This window comes from Penaeus chinensis, chromosome 36 (genome assembly GCF_019202785.1).
Source record: "Penaeus chinensis breed Huanghai No. 1 chromosome 36, ASM1920278v2, whole genome shotgun sequence".
In the NCBI taxonomy this organism is placed as follows: Eukaryota; Metazoa; Arthropoda; class Malacostraca; order Decapoda; family Penaeidae; genus Penaeus; species Penaeus chinensis.
The window spans coordinates 13448313-13468769 of NC_061854.1; the positions used below are offsets into that span (position 1 = coordinate 13448313).

The 20457-nt window shown below is 30.7% G+C and overlaps 3 protein-coding genes across 3 annotated transcripts in view; all 3 read left to right on the forward strand.

The window, feature by feature from the left end:
- Window positions 1–11309, forward strand: part of LOC125044585 (probable tubulin polyglutamylase ttll-15) — a 27753-nt gene extending 16444 nt beyond the window's left edge. The window contains exons 2-4 of the mRNA XM_047641306.1: window positions 8553–9129; window positions 9250–9418; window positions 9720–11309. Coding sequence (XP_047497262.1) covers window positions 8642–9129; window positions 9250–9418; window positions 9720–10352 — 1290 coding nt within the window. The 5' untranslated portion in view covers window positions 8553–8641 and the 3' untranslated portion in view covers window positions 10353–11309. The remainder of the gene's footprint in view (window positions 1–8552; window positions 9130–9249; window positions 9419–9719) is intronic.
- A 1817-nt stretch (window positions 11310–13126) lies between these two features.
- On the forward strand, window positions 13127–15247 carry LOC125044834 (5' exonuclease Apollo-like). Its single transcript, XM_047641793.1, has 5 exons — window positions 13127–13195; window positions 13656–13775; window positions 14200–14329; window positions 14798–15007; window positions 15180–15247. Exons 1-5 carry the CDS (start codon window positions 13127–13129, stop codon window positions 15245–15247), a joined length of 597 nt encoding a protein of 198 aa, XP_047497749.1.
- Window positions 14853–20418, forward strand: LOC125044586 (5' exonuclease Apollo-like). Its single transcript, XM_047641307.1, has 4 exons — window positions 14853–14987; window positions 15294–15406; window positions 15885–16083; window positions 16419–20418. Exons 2-4 carry the CDS (start codon window positions 15336–15338, stop codon window positions 17265–17267), a joined length of 1119 nt encoding a protein of 372 aa, XP_047497263.1. The 5' UTR covers window positions 14853–14987; window positions 15294–15335; the 3' UTR covers window positions 17268–20418.
- The last annotated feature ends 39 nt before the right edge of the window (window positions 20419–20457 follow it).

The following is a 20457-nucleotide window of genomic DNA, read 5'->3' on the forward strand; positions in this document are numbered from 1 at the left end:
TTATATGTATATTTTTATATACTTGCACATATATTATATGTATATTTTTATATACTTGCACATATATTATATGTATATTTTTATATACTTGCACATATATTATATGTATATTTTTATATACTTGCACATATATTATATGTATATTTTTATATACTTGCACATATATTATATGTATATTTTTATATACTTGCACATATATTATATGTATATTTTTATATACTTGCACATATATTATATGTATATTTTTATATACTTGCACATATATTATATGTATATTTTTATATACTTGCACATATATTATATGTATATTTTTATATACTTGCACATATATTATATGTATATTTTTATATACTTGCACATATATTATATGTATATTTTTATATACTTGCACATATATTATATGTATATTTTTATATACTTGCACATATATTATATGTATATTTTTATATACTTGCACATATATTATATGTATATTTTTATATACTTGCACATATATTATATGTATATTTTTATATACTTGCACATATATTATATGTATATTTTTATATACTTGCACATATATTATATGTATATTTTTATATACTTGCACATATATTATATGTATATTTTTATATACTTGCACATATATTATATGTATATTTTTATATACTTGCACATATATTATATGTATATTTTTATATACTTGCACATATATTATATGTATATTTTTATATACTTGCACATATATTATATGTATATTTTTATATACTTGCACATATATTATATGTATATTTTTATATACTTGCACATATATTATATGTATATTTTTATATACTTGCACATATATTATATGTATATTTTTATATACTTGCACATATATTATATGTATATTTTTATATACTTGCACATATATTATATGTATATTTTTATATACTTGCACATATATTATATGTATATTTTTATATACTTGCACATATATTATATGTATATTTTTATATACTTGCACATATATTATATGTATATTTTTATATACTTGCACATATATTATATGTATATTTTTATATACTTGCACATATATTATATGTATATTTTTATATACTTGCACATATATTATATGTATATTTTTATATACTTGCACATATATTATATGTATATTTTTATATACTTGCACATATATTATATGTATATTTTTATATACTTGCACATATATTATATGTATATTTTTATATACTTGCACATATATTATATGTATATTTTTATATACTTGCACATATATTATATGTATATTTTTATATACTTGCACATATATTATATGTATATTTTTATATACTTGCACATATATTATATGTATATTTTTATATACTTGCACATATATTATATGTATATTTTTATATACTTGCACATATATTATATGTATATTTTTATATACTTGCACATATATTATATGTATATTTTTATATACTTGCACATATATTATATGTATATTTTTATATACTTGCACATATATTATATGTATATTTTTATATACTTGCACATATATTATATGTATATTTTTATATACTTGCACATATATTATATGTATATTTTTATATACTTGCACATATATTATATGTATATTTTTATATACTTGCACATATATTATATGTATATTTTTATATACTTGCACATATATTATATGTATATTTTTATATACTTGCACATATATTATATGTATATTTTTATATACTTGCACATATATTATATGTATATTTTTATATACTTGCACATATATTATATGTATATTTTTATATACTTGCACATATATTATATGTATATTTTTATATACTTGCACATATATTATATGTATATTTTTATATACTTGCACATATATTATATGTATATTTTTATATACTTGCACATATATTATATGTATATTTTTATATACTTGCACATATATTATATGTATATTTTTATATACTTGCACATATATTATATGTATATTTTTATATACTTGCACATATATTATATGTATATTTTTATATACTTGCACATATATTATATGTATATTTTTATATACTTGCACATATATTATATGTATATTTTTATATACTTGCACATATATTATATGTATATTTTTATATACTTGCACATATATTATATGTATATTTTTATATACTTGCACATATATTATATGTATATTTTTATATACTTGCACATATATTATATGTATATTTTTATATACTTGCACATATATTATATGTATATTTTTATATACTTGCACATATATTATATGTATATTTTTATATACTTGCACATATATTATATGTATATTTTTATATACTTGCACATATATTATATGTATATTTTTATATACTTGCACATATATTATATGTATATTTTTATATACTTGCACATATATTATATGTATATTTTTATATACTTGCACATATATTATATGTATATTTTTATATACTTGCACATATATTATATGTATATTTTTATATACTTGCACATATATTATATGTATATTTTTATATACTTGCACATATATTATATGTATATTTTTATATACTTGCACATATATTATATGTATATTTTTATATACTTGCACATATATTATATGTATATTTTTATATACTTGCACATATATTATATGTATATTTTTATATACTTGCACATATATTATATGTATATTTTTATATACTTGCACATATATTATATGTATATTTTTATATACTTGCACATATATTATATGTATATTTTTATATACTTGCACATATATTATATGTATATTTTTATATACTTGCACATATATTATATGTATATTTTTATATACTTGCACATATATTATATGTATATTTTTATATACTTGCACATATATTATATGTATATTTTTATATACTTGCACATATATTATATGTATATTTTTATATACTTGCACATATATTATATGTATATTTTTATATACTTGCACATATATTATATGTATATTTTTATATACTTGCACATATATTATATGTATATTTTTATATACTTGCACATATATTATATGTATATTTTTATATACTTGCACATATATTATATGTATATTTTTATATACTTGCACATATATTATATGTATATTTTTATATACTTGCACATATATTATATGTATATTTTTATATACTTGCACATATATTATATGTATATTTTTATATACTTGCACATATATTATATGTATATTTTTATATACTTGCACATATATTATATGTATATTTTTATATACTTGCACATATATTATATGTATATTTTTATATACTTGCACATATATTATATGTATATTTTTATATACTTGCACATATATTATATGTATATTTTTATATACTTGCACATATATTATATGTATATTTTTATATACTTGCACATATATTATATGTATATTTTTATATACTTGCACATATATTATATGTATATTTTTATATACTTGCACATATATTATATGTATATTTTTATATACTTGCACATATATTATATGTATATTTTTATATACTTGCACATATATTATATGTATATTTTTATATACTTGCACATATATTATATGTATATTTTTATATACTTGCACATATATTATATGTATATTTTTATATACTTGCACATATATTATATGTATATTTTTATATACTTGCACATATATTATATGTATATTTTTATATACTTGCACATATATTATATGTATATTTTTATATACTTGCACATATATTATATGTATATTTTTATATACTTGCACATATATTATATGTATATTTTTATATACTTGCACATATATTATATGTATATTTTTATATACTTGCACATATATTATATGTATATTTTTATATACTTGCACATATATTATATGTATATTTTTATATACTTGCACATATATTATATGTATATTTTTATATACTTGCACATATATTATATGTATATTTTTATATACTTGCACATATATTATATGTATATTTTTATATACTTGCACATATATTATATGTATATTTTTATATACTTGCACATATATTATATGTATATTTTTATATACTTGCACATATATTATATGTATATTTTTATATACTTGCACATATATTATATGTATATTTTTATATACTTGCACATATATTATATGTATATTTTTATATACTTGCACATATATTATATGTATATTTTTATATACTTGCACATATATTATATGTATATTTTTATATACTTGCACATATATTATATGTATATTTTTATATACTTGCACATATATTATATGTATATTTTTATATACTTGCACATATATTATATGTATATTTTTATATACTTGCACATATATTATATGTATATTTTTATATACTTGCACATATATTATATGTATATTTTTATATACTTGCACATATATTATATGTATATTTTTATATACTTGCACATATATTATATGTATATTTTTATATACTTGCACATATATTATATGTATATTTTTATATACTTGCACATATATTATATGTATATTTTTATATACTTGCACATATATTATATGTATATTTTTATATACTTGCACATATATTATATGTATATTTTTATATACTTGCACATATATTATATGTATATTTTTATATACTTGCACATATATTATATGTATATTTTTATATACTTGCACATATATTATATGTATATTTTTATATACTTGCACATATATTATATGTATATTTTTATATACTTGCACATATATTATATGTATATTTTTATATACTTGCACATATATTATATGTATATTTTTATATACTTGCACATATATTATATGTATATTTTTATATACTTGCACATATATTATATGTATATTTTTATATACTTGCACATATATTATATGTATATTTTTATATACTTGCACATATATTATATGTATATTTTTATATACTTGCACATATATTATATGTATATTTTTATATACTTGCACATATATTATATGTATATTTTTATATACTTGCACATATATTATATGTATATTTTTATATACTTGCACATATATTATATGTATATTTTTATATACTTGCACATATATTATATGTATATTTTTATATACTTGCACATATATTATATGTATATTTTTATATACTTGCACATATATTATATGTATATTTTTATATACTTGCACATATATTATATGTATATTTTTATATACTTGCACATATATTATATGTATATTTTTATATACTTGCACATATATTATATGTATATTTTTATATACTTGCACATATATTATATGTATATTTTTATATACTTGCACATATATTATATGTATATTTTTATATACTTGCACATATATTATATGTATATTTTTATATACTTGCACATATATTATATGTATATTTTTATATACTTGCACATATATTATATGTATATTTTTATATACTTGCACATATATTATATGTATATTTTTATATACTTGCACATATATTATATGTATATTTTTATATACTTGCACATATATTATATGTATATTTTTATATACTTGCACATATATTATATGTATATTTTTATATACTTGCACATATATTATATGTATATTTTTATATACTTGCACATATATTATATGTATATTTTTATATACTTGCACATATATTATATGTATATTTTTATATACTTGCACATATATTATATGTATATTTTTATATACTTGCACATATATTATATGTATATTTTTATATACTTGCACATATATTATATGTATATTTTTATATACTTGCACATATATTATATGTATATTTTTATATACTTGCACATATATTATATGTATATTTTTATATACTTGCACATATATTATATGTATATTTTTATATACTTGCACATATATTATATGTATATTTTTATATACTTGCACATATATTATATGTATATTTTTATATACTTGCACATATATTATATGTATATTTTTATATACTTGCACATATATTATATGTATATTTTTATATACTTGCACATATATTATATGTATATTTTTATATACTTGCACATATATTATATGTATATTTTTATATACTTGCACATATATTATATGTATATTTTTATATACTTGCACATATATTATATGTATATTTTTATATACTTGCACATATATTATATGTATATTTTTATATACTTGCACATATATTATATGTATATTTTTATATACTTGCACATATATTATATGTATATTTTTATATACTTGCACATATATTATATGTATATTTTTATATACTTGCACATATATTATATGTATATTTTTATATACTTGCACATATATTATATGTATATTTTTATATACTTGCACATATATTATATGTATATTTTTATATACTTGCACATATATTATATGTATATTTTTATATACTTGCACATATATTATATGTATATTTTTATATACTTGCACATATATTATATGTATATTTTTATATACTTGCACATATATTATATGTATATTTTTATATACTTGCACATATATTATATGTATATTTTTATATACTTGCACATATATTATATGTATATTTTTATATACTTGCACATATATTATATGTATATTTTTATATACTTGCACATATATTATATGTATATTTTTATATACTTGCACATATATTATATGTATATTTTTATATACTTGCACATATATTATATGTATATTTTTATATACTTGCACATATATTATATGTATATTTTTATATACTTGCACATATATTATATGTATATTTTTATATACTTGCACATATATTATATGTATATTTTTATATACTTGCACATATATTATATGTATATTTTTATATACTTGCACATATATTATATGTATATTTTTATATACTTGCACATATATTATATGTATATTTTTATATACTTGCACATATATTATATGTATATTTTTATATACTTGCACATATATTATATGTATATTTTTATATACTTGCACATATATTATATGTATATTTTTATATACTTGCACATATATTATATGTATATTTTTATATACTTGCACATATATTATATGTATATTTTTATATACTTGCACATATATTATATGTATATTTTTATATACTTGCACATATATTATATGTATATTTTTATATACTTGCACATATATTATATGTATATTTTTATATACGATCGTGATGCTTGCTGGGTGCTGGTGGCTGCTTAGGGGGAATGAGCAAGAGGAAGCTCCTGTGTCTGAGGAGAAGGCTTTTAGCTCGTCATTTCGCTAGGGATTTTCCTAACTGCGCGTGCACTCTCGGGCTTAAATGGCTGGTGCCTGCGACTTCCTTGCGCCGATTTGTTTGCTGTCCCTGTATTAGTTCTAGAAGGCCTTGTCTCTTAGGGAGGTCATTTGTATTTTAGAATCCAGTAGTCACGCTGGTGGTTTTTATAGAATCTAAGAACATGAACTGGTATTTTTGTGATGTTTGAATGAAGAGTAATGGTCACGGCAATGATTAATGAATTATAATAGTCATACGTATATGAAAGTGACTATAATTTTAACTTAACAATATCTATTTTAATTGTGAATATAATAGTTTCATTATAGTATTTTTGACAGGAAGTAATATGCTAGTGATAATGACATAATGACAAAAGGGATGTTAACAGTAAAACATTGAAGATTATCATAATATTGATAATGATCATACCGCTAATAGTTATCATAGAAATACTAGAATCGTGACAGTCTAACAGTGGAAATGTTCATGAAATAATGAATGAATGAATCAAAATCATCATAGTAACATTAACAATATCTAATACAGATATGATTATAACTAAGATATGATCATGATCATGACTGATTAGAGCAAACGAATGAAAGTGATTAATGATAGCGATGATAATGACTATACTGCTAGTAAGGATGACAGCATTAGCAGTGTAACCAGTGTACAGTATGATCCTGTACTATGATTCTTACGTGGAGCTATAGTTAGGATTCCTGTTATGAATTGACTCCTCGGTGGTGGTTGGGATGGCGAGGCATGTCTTCCCGTGTGGTGGCATTGGTTGCATGGTAAACGGGTTGACCTTTGGAATGGTGGTGGAGGTCTTGCTGGTGAAGGTGTCTGTCGTGTGTAGGTGACGGAGTAACGAGTGTGATGAGGCGGGACTTTATTGACACACCAGGTTGCATTGTGTGATTTTGCATTTGATGGTGAAGGTATGGTGAGCGGTGTTCAGCTGTTCTGAAGTGATGCTTTGGGATGCTTTACATCACAGGTGACAAGGCTGAAGCCCTTGGAGGTGACAGCGGTCGTGTTTAGGTCCAGCGATTTCGCTGCTTGAATCGGGCTTTGGGCGGTGAGGCTTTCGGTTCCTGGTGCTGTCTCTGGCCTCCCTCGCATGTATTTTGGGTGGTGTGTGTTTGCCGTAATGATAACTTTATTTCAGTGATTGATATATATGTTTATATTTGAAAAACTGCAACTTTTGCTAGATGAATACATTTGGATCAAGTGTATTTTGTTGTGTGCATGTAAAAGCACCGAGTTTCACTCGCACGAGTGTCAACTGCTGATCTGAGTCAGTGACACGTGCGCACGGGCGTGGCGGGTGAGGGCGAGCTAACTCTCGTGTTGGTACAGGGGAGCCGCTGGCGGAGGCGAGGGGGGCCTCACACTACGAGCGCCCCGTGGCCTGGATCCGCGGCAACAAGAAGGGCTCCGGCTACCTCATGCACGTCAACAATGCCTTCCACCGTCTTGGCTATGAGCTCTCGGAGGACGGCGATGACTGGGACGTCCTGTGGTCGCACAACTACCCTTTCCGGGAGCTGAAGGAGAAGATGACCAAGCTGAAGCCCCACCAGAGGGTCAACCACTTTCCCGGCTCGGGCTTCATCACCAACAAGGTCAACCTCGCCACCTCGGGCCTGCCTTTCATCCCGCGGGCGTTCAGGATGCCCGACGAGAAGGAGGACCTGCTCAAGCATGCGAAGCTCCACTCGGACCTCCTGTTCGTGCAGAAGTCCAACAACCATCGCGGCATTAAGATCGAGAAGCTGGACGCCCTCGACTTGGGCGCCGACGGTTCCTTCGTGCAAGAGTTCGTACACAATCCCCTGCTGGTGGACGGGTACAAGTTCGACATCGGCGTGTACACCATCGTCACCTCCATACAGCCTCTCAGGGTTTACATCTACGAGGGGGATGTGCTTTTCAGGTGAATGAGGGCGAGTTATTTGTTATTAAAAAAGTATGCATCAGGAAATACGTTTCATTTAATAAAACAACAACATTGCGATTTGATAAGTGGTATGTCTTCCTTATCCCCATCTCAAAGGTTCTGCCCCGTGAAGTACCATCCATTCGACCCGGAGGTCCGGGACAAGTATGTCGTAGGGGATGACTACCTGCCCACGTGGAAGGTTCCCTCTCTTGCCAAGTACTACAAGGATCTTGGTTTCGGCATGAAGAGGTCCTTCGACGCTTGGCTGAAGTCACAAGATAAGGTAGGAAGTGTTTATTTATCAATAAAGCCTTTTAGTGTGATCGTTGCCTTGTTCAAAAGGCAGATGGCATGCGCCGTCTTGCTATTCTGTTGGATCTTGTTGATGTTGCAGTCATGCTCACACACACACGTTGTAGCACTACTTTTATATCTGGAATTTATTATAAGTAACTTGTTTTCTGTCTTAAACATTTTAGCAGATCGGTGTTCTCTTTGGTAATTGCAATGTATATGTTGTGTATCGATATAAATGTATTGTTCGAATGTTCTCTGAGCGAGACGCACCCCTTTCCCGCCTGCAGGACTCGGAAGTGGTGTGGGACGCCGTGCGAGAGGCCATCCGCAACGTGTTCTACGGCAAGGAGATGGCGCTGGTGCAGGCCACCAGCCACTATCCGCGTTCCACCAACTTTTTCGAGATGATGCGCATCGATTTCGTCATCGACGATCAACTCAAAGTCCACCTGATGGAGGCCAATATGTCTCCCAACCTCTCCTCGTCACACTTCAAGGAGAATCGACTCCTATACGAACAGGTAGTGTTCAATCTGCTCTCGCTGGTGGGCGTGGGGCGCGCAGTGCACTCTGCCTCATTGGCTCCGAACTCCCGGGAAGAGACGGAGATGCAGGCGGCCCAGAAAGACGTCATGGTATTCCCCGAGCACTGTGCCGTCTCCTGCTCCCTCGAGAAGGCATGCGACAAGGTGGAGTGCCAGCTGTGCAAGCCGTGCCTCAGCAGCGAGCAGCAGGAGGAATTGACGCGAGCCTTCCTGGAGCACCAGCGGCGGGGCATGTGCCGGCGGGTGGTGCCGCCATCCATCCAGCACCACCATGCCCACGAGCCTGCCAACATGAGCGGACTCTCGCCCGAAAATACTCTGCTGACGGAGTGGTTCCGCGGGCAGTGTCTGCTCGATCAGGCACTCTGCTCTTGACCAGGCCTCGGCGTCGCACGTGTACTTTTACACTCGTAAATTATGCAACAAGAAAGTGTCTCGATTAAATCATATGTTTGGGGCTGTCGGTGGGAGTTGTGGATGTGCAGTAAGATGTGATACAGCTGCTATTCATTTAGAGAGCGAGTGAGTGAACGAGTCAGTGAGTGTGCATGTTTGTGTTTGCATCTATATCACTGTGTTTTTGTTTGAGTTTTCAACAAAGTTTATCCTGATCTTTAATTAGTCAGCATGTGTTGTTGTATTGCATAGGTGTTAAACATCAAACAGAAAGACTAAAATCGTGCCCATAAGATATGGTTGTCCTATCAGGTTCCTTGTTAATCTGGACAGAGATGTTTCATGTTCGTTGTTCAAATGAACGAAGCAAAAGCTGTTGTGCCTTGTTTTCTGTTTGTGCTTTATCGTCGTAACGTCTGAAATTAGATCGGGATTGGCTGACAGATGGCAGCCGAAATTCTGTGCACAAATCGTCTTGCACATATTTTTTGTACTTAATATAAAGTTCATGTTATGTATGACACTATGTATATTTTAAGACTGTTATTAACCAAGTGCAATTTAGTGTCACAAAGTATCTGTTACGAAGAAAAATATAACATAAAGATATGTATTTTATTAAGATAATTAGATATGGAAGAGATCAGTAACAGTTTTTATTTTATGTATATATTTTGCTTAAAATTTGTTTAATCTTTATTTGTTTGTCTGATAATTGTATTTTTATAATTTAGATATACCTTGAAGTTTTCCTCACATTATGTGTATTTGTTGTCTTTCAGAGGCTATTGAAGTGTTAATGCAATAAATGGCCTTCTTGTTCGAGATATTAACATAATTCTTGTATAGTGATAATCACTTTCGCGTTACTTCACATGTATGTCACTTGTAAGTAGCGTCATCATCACGCCATCACAATAAAGGTCTTTTTTATAACGGATTATTTCTTTGATACCCACGATTTTATGCACAGCCACTGTTGATTTCGGAACTACAGGCTTGAAAAATCGTTCGCCCGATATCCCGGAAGAATCAAGTTCGCAAGTTTTCAAGTTTTCCCCAATAAAGTTTTCCCTCCAACGGGCGCCCAAAATGTTACCACAGGCTTAGCCGACGCCCGCCAGAAATGTTATGTGAATTAAGGTTTCATCCGTTTCATCCGTCTTTTTTTTTCTGTCCATTTTGACATGCTTTTGGAAATGAAACTTAACTCCGGGTATTTCAAGTTCATTTTAGCAAGCCATATTTGAAGAATGGCCGTCCAAAAAGGTACCAGAGATTTAGGAATTTTAGGAGCCCTGCTGTGTACGCTGAGTAAAATCAACAAATAAATCGATAGATAAACATTGTTCATTATTGCTTGACAATTTTTTCCGTTTTAATTGCCAAGGTGCGACAGTAAGCATAATGATAAGCCAGATATGCAAAGCTGAACCTCGCCCCTGCTATGCCTATGAATGAGCAAAACAGCAAAGCATGTTAAAAGGAATAGACAATGTGAGTGAGGCATGTCGTGTCGCGGCATCTTTACTCGGAGTCGGAAAACCCGTCGCCACGATATTGCGGCAGGCGAACGCTTTCAGTATGAGACATGGGATTCGCGATATGTATATGCTGTTAGGAATGAATATGTGAAAAGACGCGGGCTTAAAATGAGGCAGTGCCGCTTTGAGAAGTTGAAGCTGTAACTGTAACAAGAAAACACAGAACCCAGGTCACTTAGCCTGCTGTATTTGTTGACGTGACGACAGCGTTAATTTTGAGCTGGAAGGCAGTAATTCCTTGTTAGAATGGTCGTTGGGAGTGGAGTTCCGATGGTGGTTGCACGCAGAGGAAGTTGATAGGACTGCTGTCAGAATTGAGAGACGGCGAGGTCTGTTGAAAAGGAGGCCATGCGATAACTGAATTTCCTCATTTGAATTTCTTATTCGCAAATCATTATTCCGTGATTATGACTCACTTCGTCCACTGCACACAAGAGTTTGTTGAAGCTATGTTTACGCACGCCATTTAGCGCGTAATGATATGTACACTGCACTAAATCGACTGAATTTGAAGCCGTCAGCTCATTCGGGGAACGGGCTGTGCTCACGACACAAGGACATTCATCGATTCTTTTTTCGATTTTTTGCTTAGATTGCTAAACAGGGAATTTCGCTAGAACATGTTGTAAAGAATTGAAAGAGTATTAGAATGTAGTTTTGAATAAGAGCAATGCAGAGAAATGTGATGGACCCAAGGGATATCCCGCTCGATTTTTCTTTTATCTGAATAGTCCTCGCAGCATGAACTCCTCAGGTATAATAGCAAACTTTTTTTTTTTTTTTTTTTTTTTTTTTTTTTTTTTTTTGCCAAGAAGTATACCTTTAAACGTAGAATCATGCACACACCTGAAAGATGCCGATGATGATAGAAGTGTGACCAGTAAGTATGCATATTCTTTGTTTTTGCAATGAAGTCAGGGGTGGGATGTGCTTACCACAAATAGTTTACAACAGCCAACTTTGTACAGATGTATTTTCGTTGCTCTTTCACCATGAATATTTTATATTTATTAAATAAAAAGACGTACAAGTTTGTACACATAAAGATGGTAAATTGATCGACATTCCAGTAAATTTCATCAATCGTTTTACTAATACTTGACAGCTGAATGGCCGTTGAATCAGGAGAGAACGAGCCGACTGATTGCCGTAAATGAACAGAGCAGCGTGCCACTTGGTCGCATGCAAGAGCCAAGCTGATTGGCCGACATGAACGGTTGCGTCATCAAAGGCACGCCAATTGCAGTGGACTTCTGGAGGCCGACCAAAGCACCGGAGGTAAAGTGGATTCAGAAGTGGAATCGGTTATTGTTCCTCTTGTTATGTTTGTGGAGAAATTGTTCCGGCGCGCTTTGTATCCTTTATTAAGCGCGGTTAACGTAATTGCTGCTAATGTTCTTGTGGCCGAGTTAATAATGTGTACAGATGTTGAACGAAACTTTCATTGACAGGGTGGGCGGCGTCAATTTCTCTCTATTTTACTCATGTACACGTGTGTGTGTGTGTGTGTGTGTGTGTGTGTGTGTGTGTGTGTGTGTGTGTGTGTGTGTGTGTGTGTGTGTGTGTGTGTATGTGTATGTGTATGTGTATGTGTATGTGTATGTGTATGTGTATGTGTATGTGTATGTGTATGTGTATGTGTATGTGTATGTGTATGTGTGTGTACGCATAGATTTCTAAGTATACACATTACAGAGAATTGCCGTTTAGATACTGAAATTAATTTGTATATTTCCAGGCTCGGCTCTTTTTCCTCACTCACCTTCACAGAGATCACACGCTGGGTCTCTCTTCAACATGGCGACTTCCGATCTACACCTCCCCAATCAATGCCTTACTTTTACTGCACAAATTCGAGGTTTGTGAATTTGGACAAGCTGGAGTATACTTTTCCTGCTTGTGTTTTGCTTCGATCATGTGACGTATTTAGGTATTTAGATTTCATTGAGAAGGATTATAATGATCATTACTTTATTAAACACAACATAAATCTTTCTGTTTCTTTGCCTCATACTATCACCCTTTCCCTCAGCCTCAGCCTCTAGTTCCTGCCTCATCTTTAACCATGACCTTATCCTACCCCCCCCCCTCCACCCCTACCCATCCAAGCCCCTACTACCACCACCATCACCCCCTGTCCCGAACCCCACCACAATAACCCCTATCCCTACCCCTCACCCCCACCATTACCCCTACTCATAGCCCCAGTCACCAGCTTATTTTCGGGGGGGGGGGGGGGGGCAAATCACATGGTTGATTTTATGTTCTTCCAGATACCAAAGAGTATAATTCGAGAATTAGAGGTGGGAGAAACGTACTTGTTGCCTCTTGATCCTGAAGGAGACTACACTATGAGTGTTACACCCATTGATGCAAATCATGTACCGGGAGCTGTCATGTTTCTCTTCCAGGGTAGGTAATGGGTGTGAGCTTCAGTACTTTCTTGATTAATCACTGATTTTTTAAAAATTAGTAGAAACAAAGATGTTGCTACATAAAGTATATTTACTTGTTCTTATGATGGATACTACAAAGAAGTTACACTAAGCATAGATGTGTTTTTTTTAGGTTTAAGTGGTTTAAAGGAAGATGTAATTAATCTTGTCCTGTCCTTTTTGATTGACTTTCATCACATTAAAACATATAAAGATATATCAAATAATTTACTCATATTTTAGAAGTAGTTGATATACATCTTCCTATAGCTAAGAAGTCACCCTAGTGGTGAAATATTGCTTAAACATTTTCTTCTTGCAAAAATAAAAGAATAAAAGTTCAATATCTTTCATACAGTTGTTAGTACATAACTTTGGAAATTACATTTAGTTTTGGACTAATTATAGATGTAATGTTATGATTTATTCCTCTGAATTTTTTCAGGTTACTTCGGCAATATACTGTATAGTGGTGACATGCGTTGGTATCCAGAACTTGTAGAACATCCTGTACTGAAGCATTTGATAGAAGCAAGAGAACTGGATGTACTCTACTTGGACAATACGTTCTCAGCACCCTTTTGCAGATTCCCATCCAGGGAAGAAGCCAAAAAGCAGCTCTTTGATATTATTGAGTATGTGTCAAAAATCCCTTGTATTGATTTCTAATATCTTAAAGCATTTCTATCAACAGCTTTGGTGGAGGACCTTGGATGTGGCAATGGAAAACTCAAAACCATAAAAACTTTTCTAATATCACTGCACCTAAATCTAATTACAGTCATGAAAATCTCCATGTAAAACCTGATATGCCTAAACAAAATTAGTCTCTCACACTAAGTACCAAAATGGAGGAAAGTTTTTCCAGTATATTATATCAAGTTACATCAGGTGATGCCCACACTTTGGCTCAATGAAAATGCGATTTACCTCTTACACAGGGTGTAACCTGCAAAGCTCAAGGGTTGCAAGGCTCGTCTGATATGTTTGATTTCTGTCATGGAAAAGTAGCCTACCTTTCCAAACCAACAGCAGGGAATGTGAATATTAGAAAGTAAGTGAAATCCTTGTTGGTGTGGTTAAGGTGTTGATGCCTCATGCTGGACATAATGTGATTTGATTTGATGCTTTTTCTTTGAAGAAGAGAATTGTATACGAGCAGTGACCAAATTAATTCACATTTAGGAACCTAATGGTGAAAAAACAAAGGGAAAAAGCATTCTCTAAAATATGAGTGGGAGATAAGTACCTGTATACATGAAAATAACAAAATAGATTAATGATAATCTAAAGAAATTATTTTCAAGAACTGTACTGAAATAATTGTTTATGATGTGTAATTGAAGTTTTTGTGTAAGTATTTGACAACTATATGAGTCAGATTAAAAAAAATGGAGATGCACTTATGCCAAACATGCAATAAAAATTCCAATGGTGTGAGATTTACAATACAAAGTATTCTGTATCAAAGACAGTAATGTAAATTTTGAAAAAAATCATTAAACAGTAACATCATGTGTCTCTCTTTGCAGTTCCTACCCAGATCACACAATTAAGATCAGTGTCCGAGAGCTTGGCAGGGAAGACCTGTTGGAGGCAGTTGCAAGGAGGTTTCAAGAGAGAATTCTCGTTAATCAAGACAAATTTAAGGTGTTGGAGTTACTGCAGTATTCAGATGCTTTTACTAATGACCCTTCGCAAGCAAGGATTCATGCTGTCCCAATGTCACAGGTATATTGTCTTGATTTGTATCATCATGCATCTTATTTCCTAAAAACTAGAAATTCCAGACACTAGGGGTCATCCATTAATAGATATTTTCATAAGCATAAAACTAGGGTGGGGGCTTAATGCCCAATTCATATCTTAGAGATCTTCAGAAATCAGCAATTCCAAAAAAATCATTAATTTCCCAGAGAGTACATTTTGTACACTTATGAAAATGTAGATAATCATAGATAACCTCTTATATGAAATATTGGATAACATTTTCTTAATGTTAATGCTCAGATTTGCTCTGATCTGATACACACATATTAGTAATTAATTTGTGTACTTTATTGCAGATCCAAGTTAGAACACATGAAAGATGGAATGAGGAAAGCCCAACCATCAGTATAGTGTTGACAGCTTTATTTGTTGGATGGCCTCATGGACCATACAGCAGCCAGGCCAACAAGGGAATCTTCAAAGTAATGTACAGTGATCATTCATCCTATGATGAACTGATGCAAATGGTTGGATGTCTCAGACCAAGACGCATAATCCCCATTGTACAGAAGTGGTCAAAGGTTGGATGGTGGGCAGATCCTAATGCTCCTGACCAGTCAGCCAAGTTTGACATGTCTGTATATGATCACTTGCTTACTTATCCACCTCCAGATCCTATTCTGATTCCTGAGGCCATTACTCGGATGATGTATCAGGGTGGGCCTTTAATGATCTCTCACCAACCTCGCCGCTGTTCCCTGCGTCATGGCCTGGCACCCCGGCCCAGACGTGCTTTGGGAGTTCGAGGGGTAGTTTTCACTTCCCCAGAACGAGTTACAGAATCTCCAGTACCCAGTGGTAGCATGACTCTTGATGTTAGTTTCCGTACAGATACATCTTGTTCCATCATGCATCCTAAACTATATTTCCCTAATACTGACCAAGATAGTAATTCTATGGCAACTCAAACACCTAGAAAAATATTAAAATCAAGAAGATTATCTTCCTCTGATGATAAAGATAATTATGTAACAATGTCAGACCTAAGGTTACGAATTATGTCACGTACTAAAGCACTGGCTGTCTCACATTTTATTAGCCTAGACTCTGAGGATGCTACTGGCAATGGTAAATCTAGCTCTGAAGTACTCAAAAAGGCCAAAGCTATTTGTCAGTCTCTCTCATATGTTGATGCTCTTTTCTGAACAGAATAACAAAATTAGATATATTAATTTTAGTTAGCAATAATTTATAAAACCCATGTATCTGAAAAGAAATTGGAATAGTACAAATACTATAGTCATATTTGTAGATATGAGTGCATGAGTACTAAGTTATTTTTCAGTAAAATTGAACTTTAGTTCATAAATATGGTTAACAATAAAACATTGATAACTGAATGACCTGCATTATTTATCCTATTGCAATGTATATTTAATCACTAAAATGTATGTGTAGCTGTTGCCAACATGACAATTTTTCTTTGCTTCTTTTCTTCCCTTACTTTGTCTTTTCTGTGGCTTTTCTTTCGTTCTTGTTAATTGGCCTTTTTGTCCAGACTTTAAAATTGTTTTGCTCTTTCTCTCTGAGCTGTTGTCCTTGTTTCTGTATCTTTCCCTATTCTCTTTTCTGCTATGTATGACATTGACAAAAAAAAAAATATTTTCAATTTTTATTTTCTAACAGGCATTCTTTCAAAGGTATGTGTTTATCCATTACAGCTTATGATATTATGAATTGTGTATAAAGCTTGTATTTAAATATGTTAAGGACATGTTACAGAGGTTGACACAAACTCAGTAATCCTGTAGTTTTCATGCAATATATACACACATGCACATCATTCTCAAATTTGATATTTCAATCCATAATGTGTCTATGATGATCAGTTTTTAAGTAAATATATATTACTGTATATAAAACTACATACAAATACTTTGGTGTTAGACTAACAATTCCTTAGTCTTACTTAAAAAAATGGTTGCATAAGTCTCCTAATCTATGTTAGCATTATTAACCTTATTATTATTGCTCAAAATTTTCTTATTTTAGTACGGTCCTTCAATGAATACAATAATTAAATGTTGAAAAGTGTTCATTATATAAATACAAAAATCAAAGTTACAATATAAATAAATAAAACTTTATTGCAAAAACTGCCTAACAAACTGAAGCATAACATAAATGTTCATATGAATATACAGTGATACCTTTCACAGCATTGTGAATATCAACTTTCTTTAACAAGGGTTACTTCAAGAGAGAACCTTTGATGTAAGACTGCAGGCTAGTAATTGTGCTGATATTAAACCTTTTCGTATAATCCATAATGACACACCTGAGGTTTTATATCTAGTCCTTTTCGTAGAGATTTGACATCTTACCTATTTATTACAAAGTATGCTCTTTCCTCACAAACTAAGTGAATAAATTTCCAGCTAAGTAGTATTCTCTCTGAATCTGAACCAGTCAAAAAAGGTGGTCAGCATCCACAGCAAGCTTTCTTACAAGTCAGATCTATATCCATAAATGGAATTCATGAGGCAGTGCTATGAGAGGTATAAATGTATAGCACTGACCAATAATGCATCTCAACATTCATTTCATTATTACACGAACTGAATTCACCAAAGCTTCCACAGTCACATTCTAGACACATTATCTGTAACTGCTGTTATTCAACATTAAACATGAGCAGCAAAATATTCTCTACTGAAACTTTAATGCCTCTTTTATTAATGAATTTAGAAGTTACCCAAATTTTGGAACATAAGAAAATGTAAAATAACTCCATTAAATACCAGACATAGAACTAATATCTGTGACACAGTTCATTCTAGTGATAAATCTAATCAGGTCCAAAGGTACTGACAATACAAAAAAGGGACTGGTAATCCAGAATGAGAAAAACAGGTTATGCAACTTCAAAAGAATAAAAATTCTAATCCTGTCTCTTATTCACCAATGGTAGACACACTTAGTGTAAATTTATGGATAGCAGTGCCAACTCTGCATATGAACCAGTTACCTTCTTAGCTATGGAAAAGGGGCGAGACTTTTAGACAGATAGGAAATTGAGTATAATTTTGAACAATAACAAGAATTACAACAGTGAACAAAGAAATACACAACTAATTGTTTAAGGAGTCTATACACCTTTATCCATGCTAAAGATCAGAGGAGCTACAATTACGGCAATTCATACTACAAAGCAGTTCAAGGTTGAAAATATTGCAGTAACATAACTGGCCCTGACTTCTGCTTTGCTTTAGCTATTTCTTTAGCTTTTACATTAACATACAGATATTAAAGCTATGTCTGTCAGAAAAATGAATCATTGAAGCTGTACGAAAATATTTTAAATTAACGATCTGCTGCTATGAGGGGAAAGAGATCTCAACCAAAGTCTACTGCATCAGAACCAGCATAAAGTAAGCATAATTAATAATTAAATCTACAAAAGACACTGACACAAAAAATAGACATACAGTAACAGATTCCTGATTATATATATATATATATATATATATATATATATATATATATATATATATATATATATATATATCCTGGAAGGTCTCAAATTTCTTTTGAAGCATATTTTGCTGCCCAGCATAATAGCAATAAATGCTAAAATAAAATTGAGATGACATGACTGTCTATGAATAAATATGCTTTCTTTGACGTGGTATGCAAAATACAAGTTTGGACTTACATAAACATGAAGGCAAATTATAGCTATTGAAGAGCCTACTTTTTGAACATACATATATACATACAACACAGCCCTAGAGACAATGTACAATGGTATACATACAAGTGTGCTCGTTAAAGGTTTATATACTAAATATGAATTTTTAAACAATGTTGGGATGATGTACTTGTATCTCTGAAAGACTTCTAGATATTTCTATTGAATCACATTTCTCAACCTAATGGAAGAGAAAAAGGAAAGGATAAAAAAAAGCACTGATAACGACACAGTACAGTTACATGGACAACGATTATTATTTCCACTGAGATAAAATACTTGTTACATTACAAACTACTTATCTGTATAATGCACAGCCTTTAGAACCACTCCTAATTGTGTTCATAAGTTCAACTACCAGTTAATCAGTGGAAGTATAATCCAACAGAGTCCAAATCCTGCATATCATACAAAACTGTGGTAGTAAAATTTCAGTCTACAGTCTAGAATGCTTTTAAGTAATATAGTATGCAGCTTCTGTTTTTTCTTAGAGTTTAATGTGTTCCTTCCTAAAAAAAAATTCTTAGTTTAACTTTTTCTTGCTATATTATTTATTAAAAAAAAAAAAAAATAAAGGGAATTATTTCCTTTCTCAAAGTTATATACTACACAGATGAAGAAAGAATGGGAGAGGGAGAGGGAGA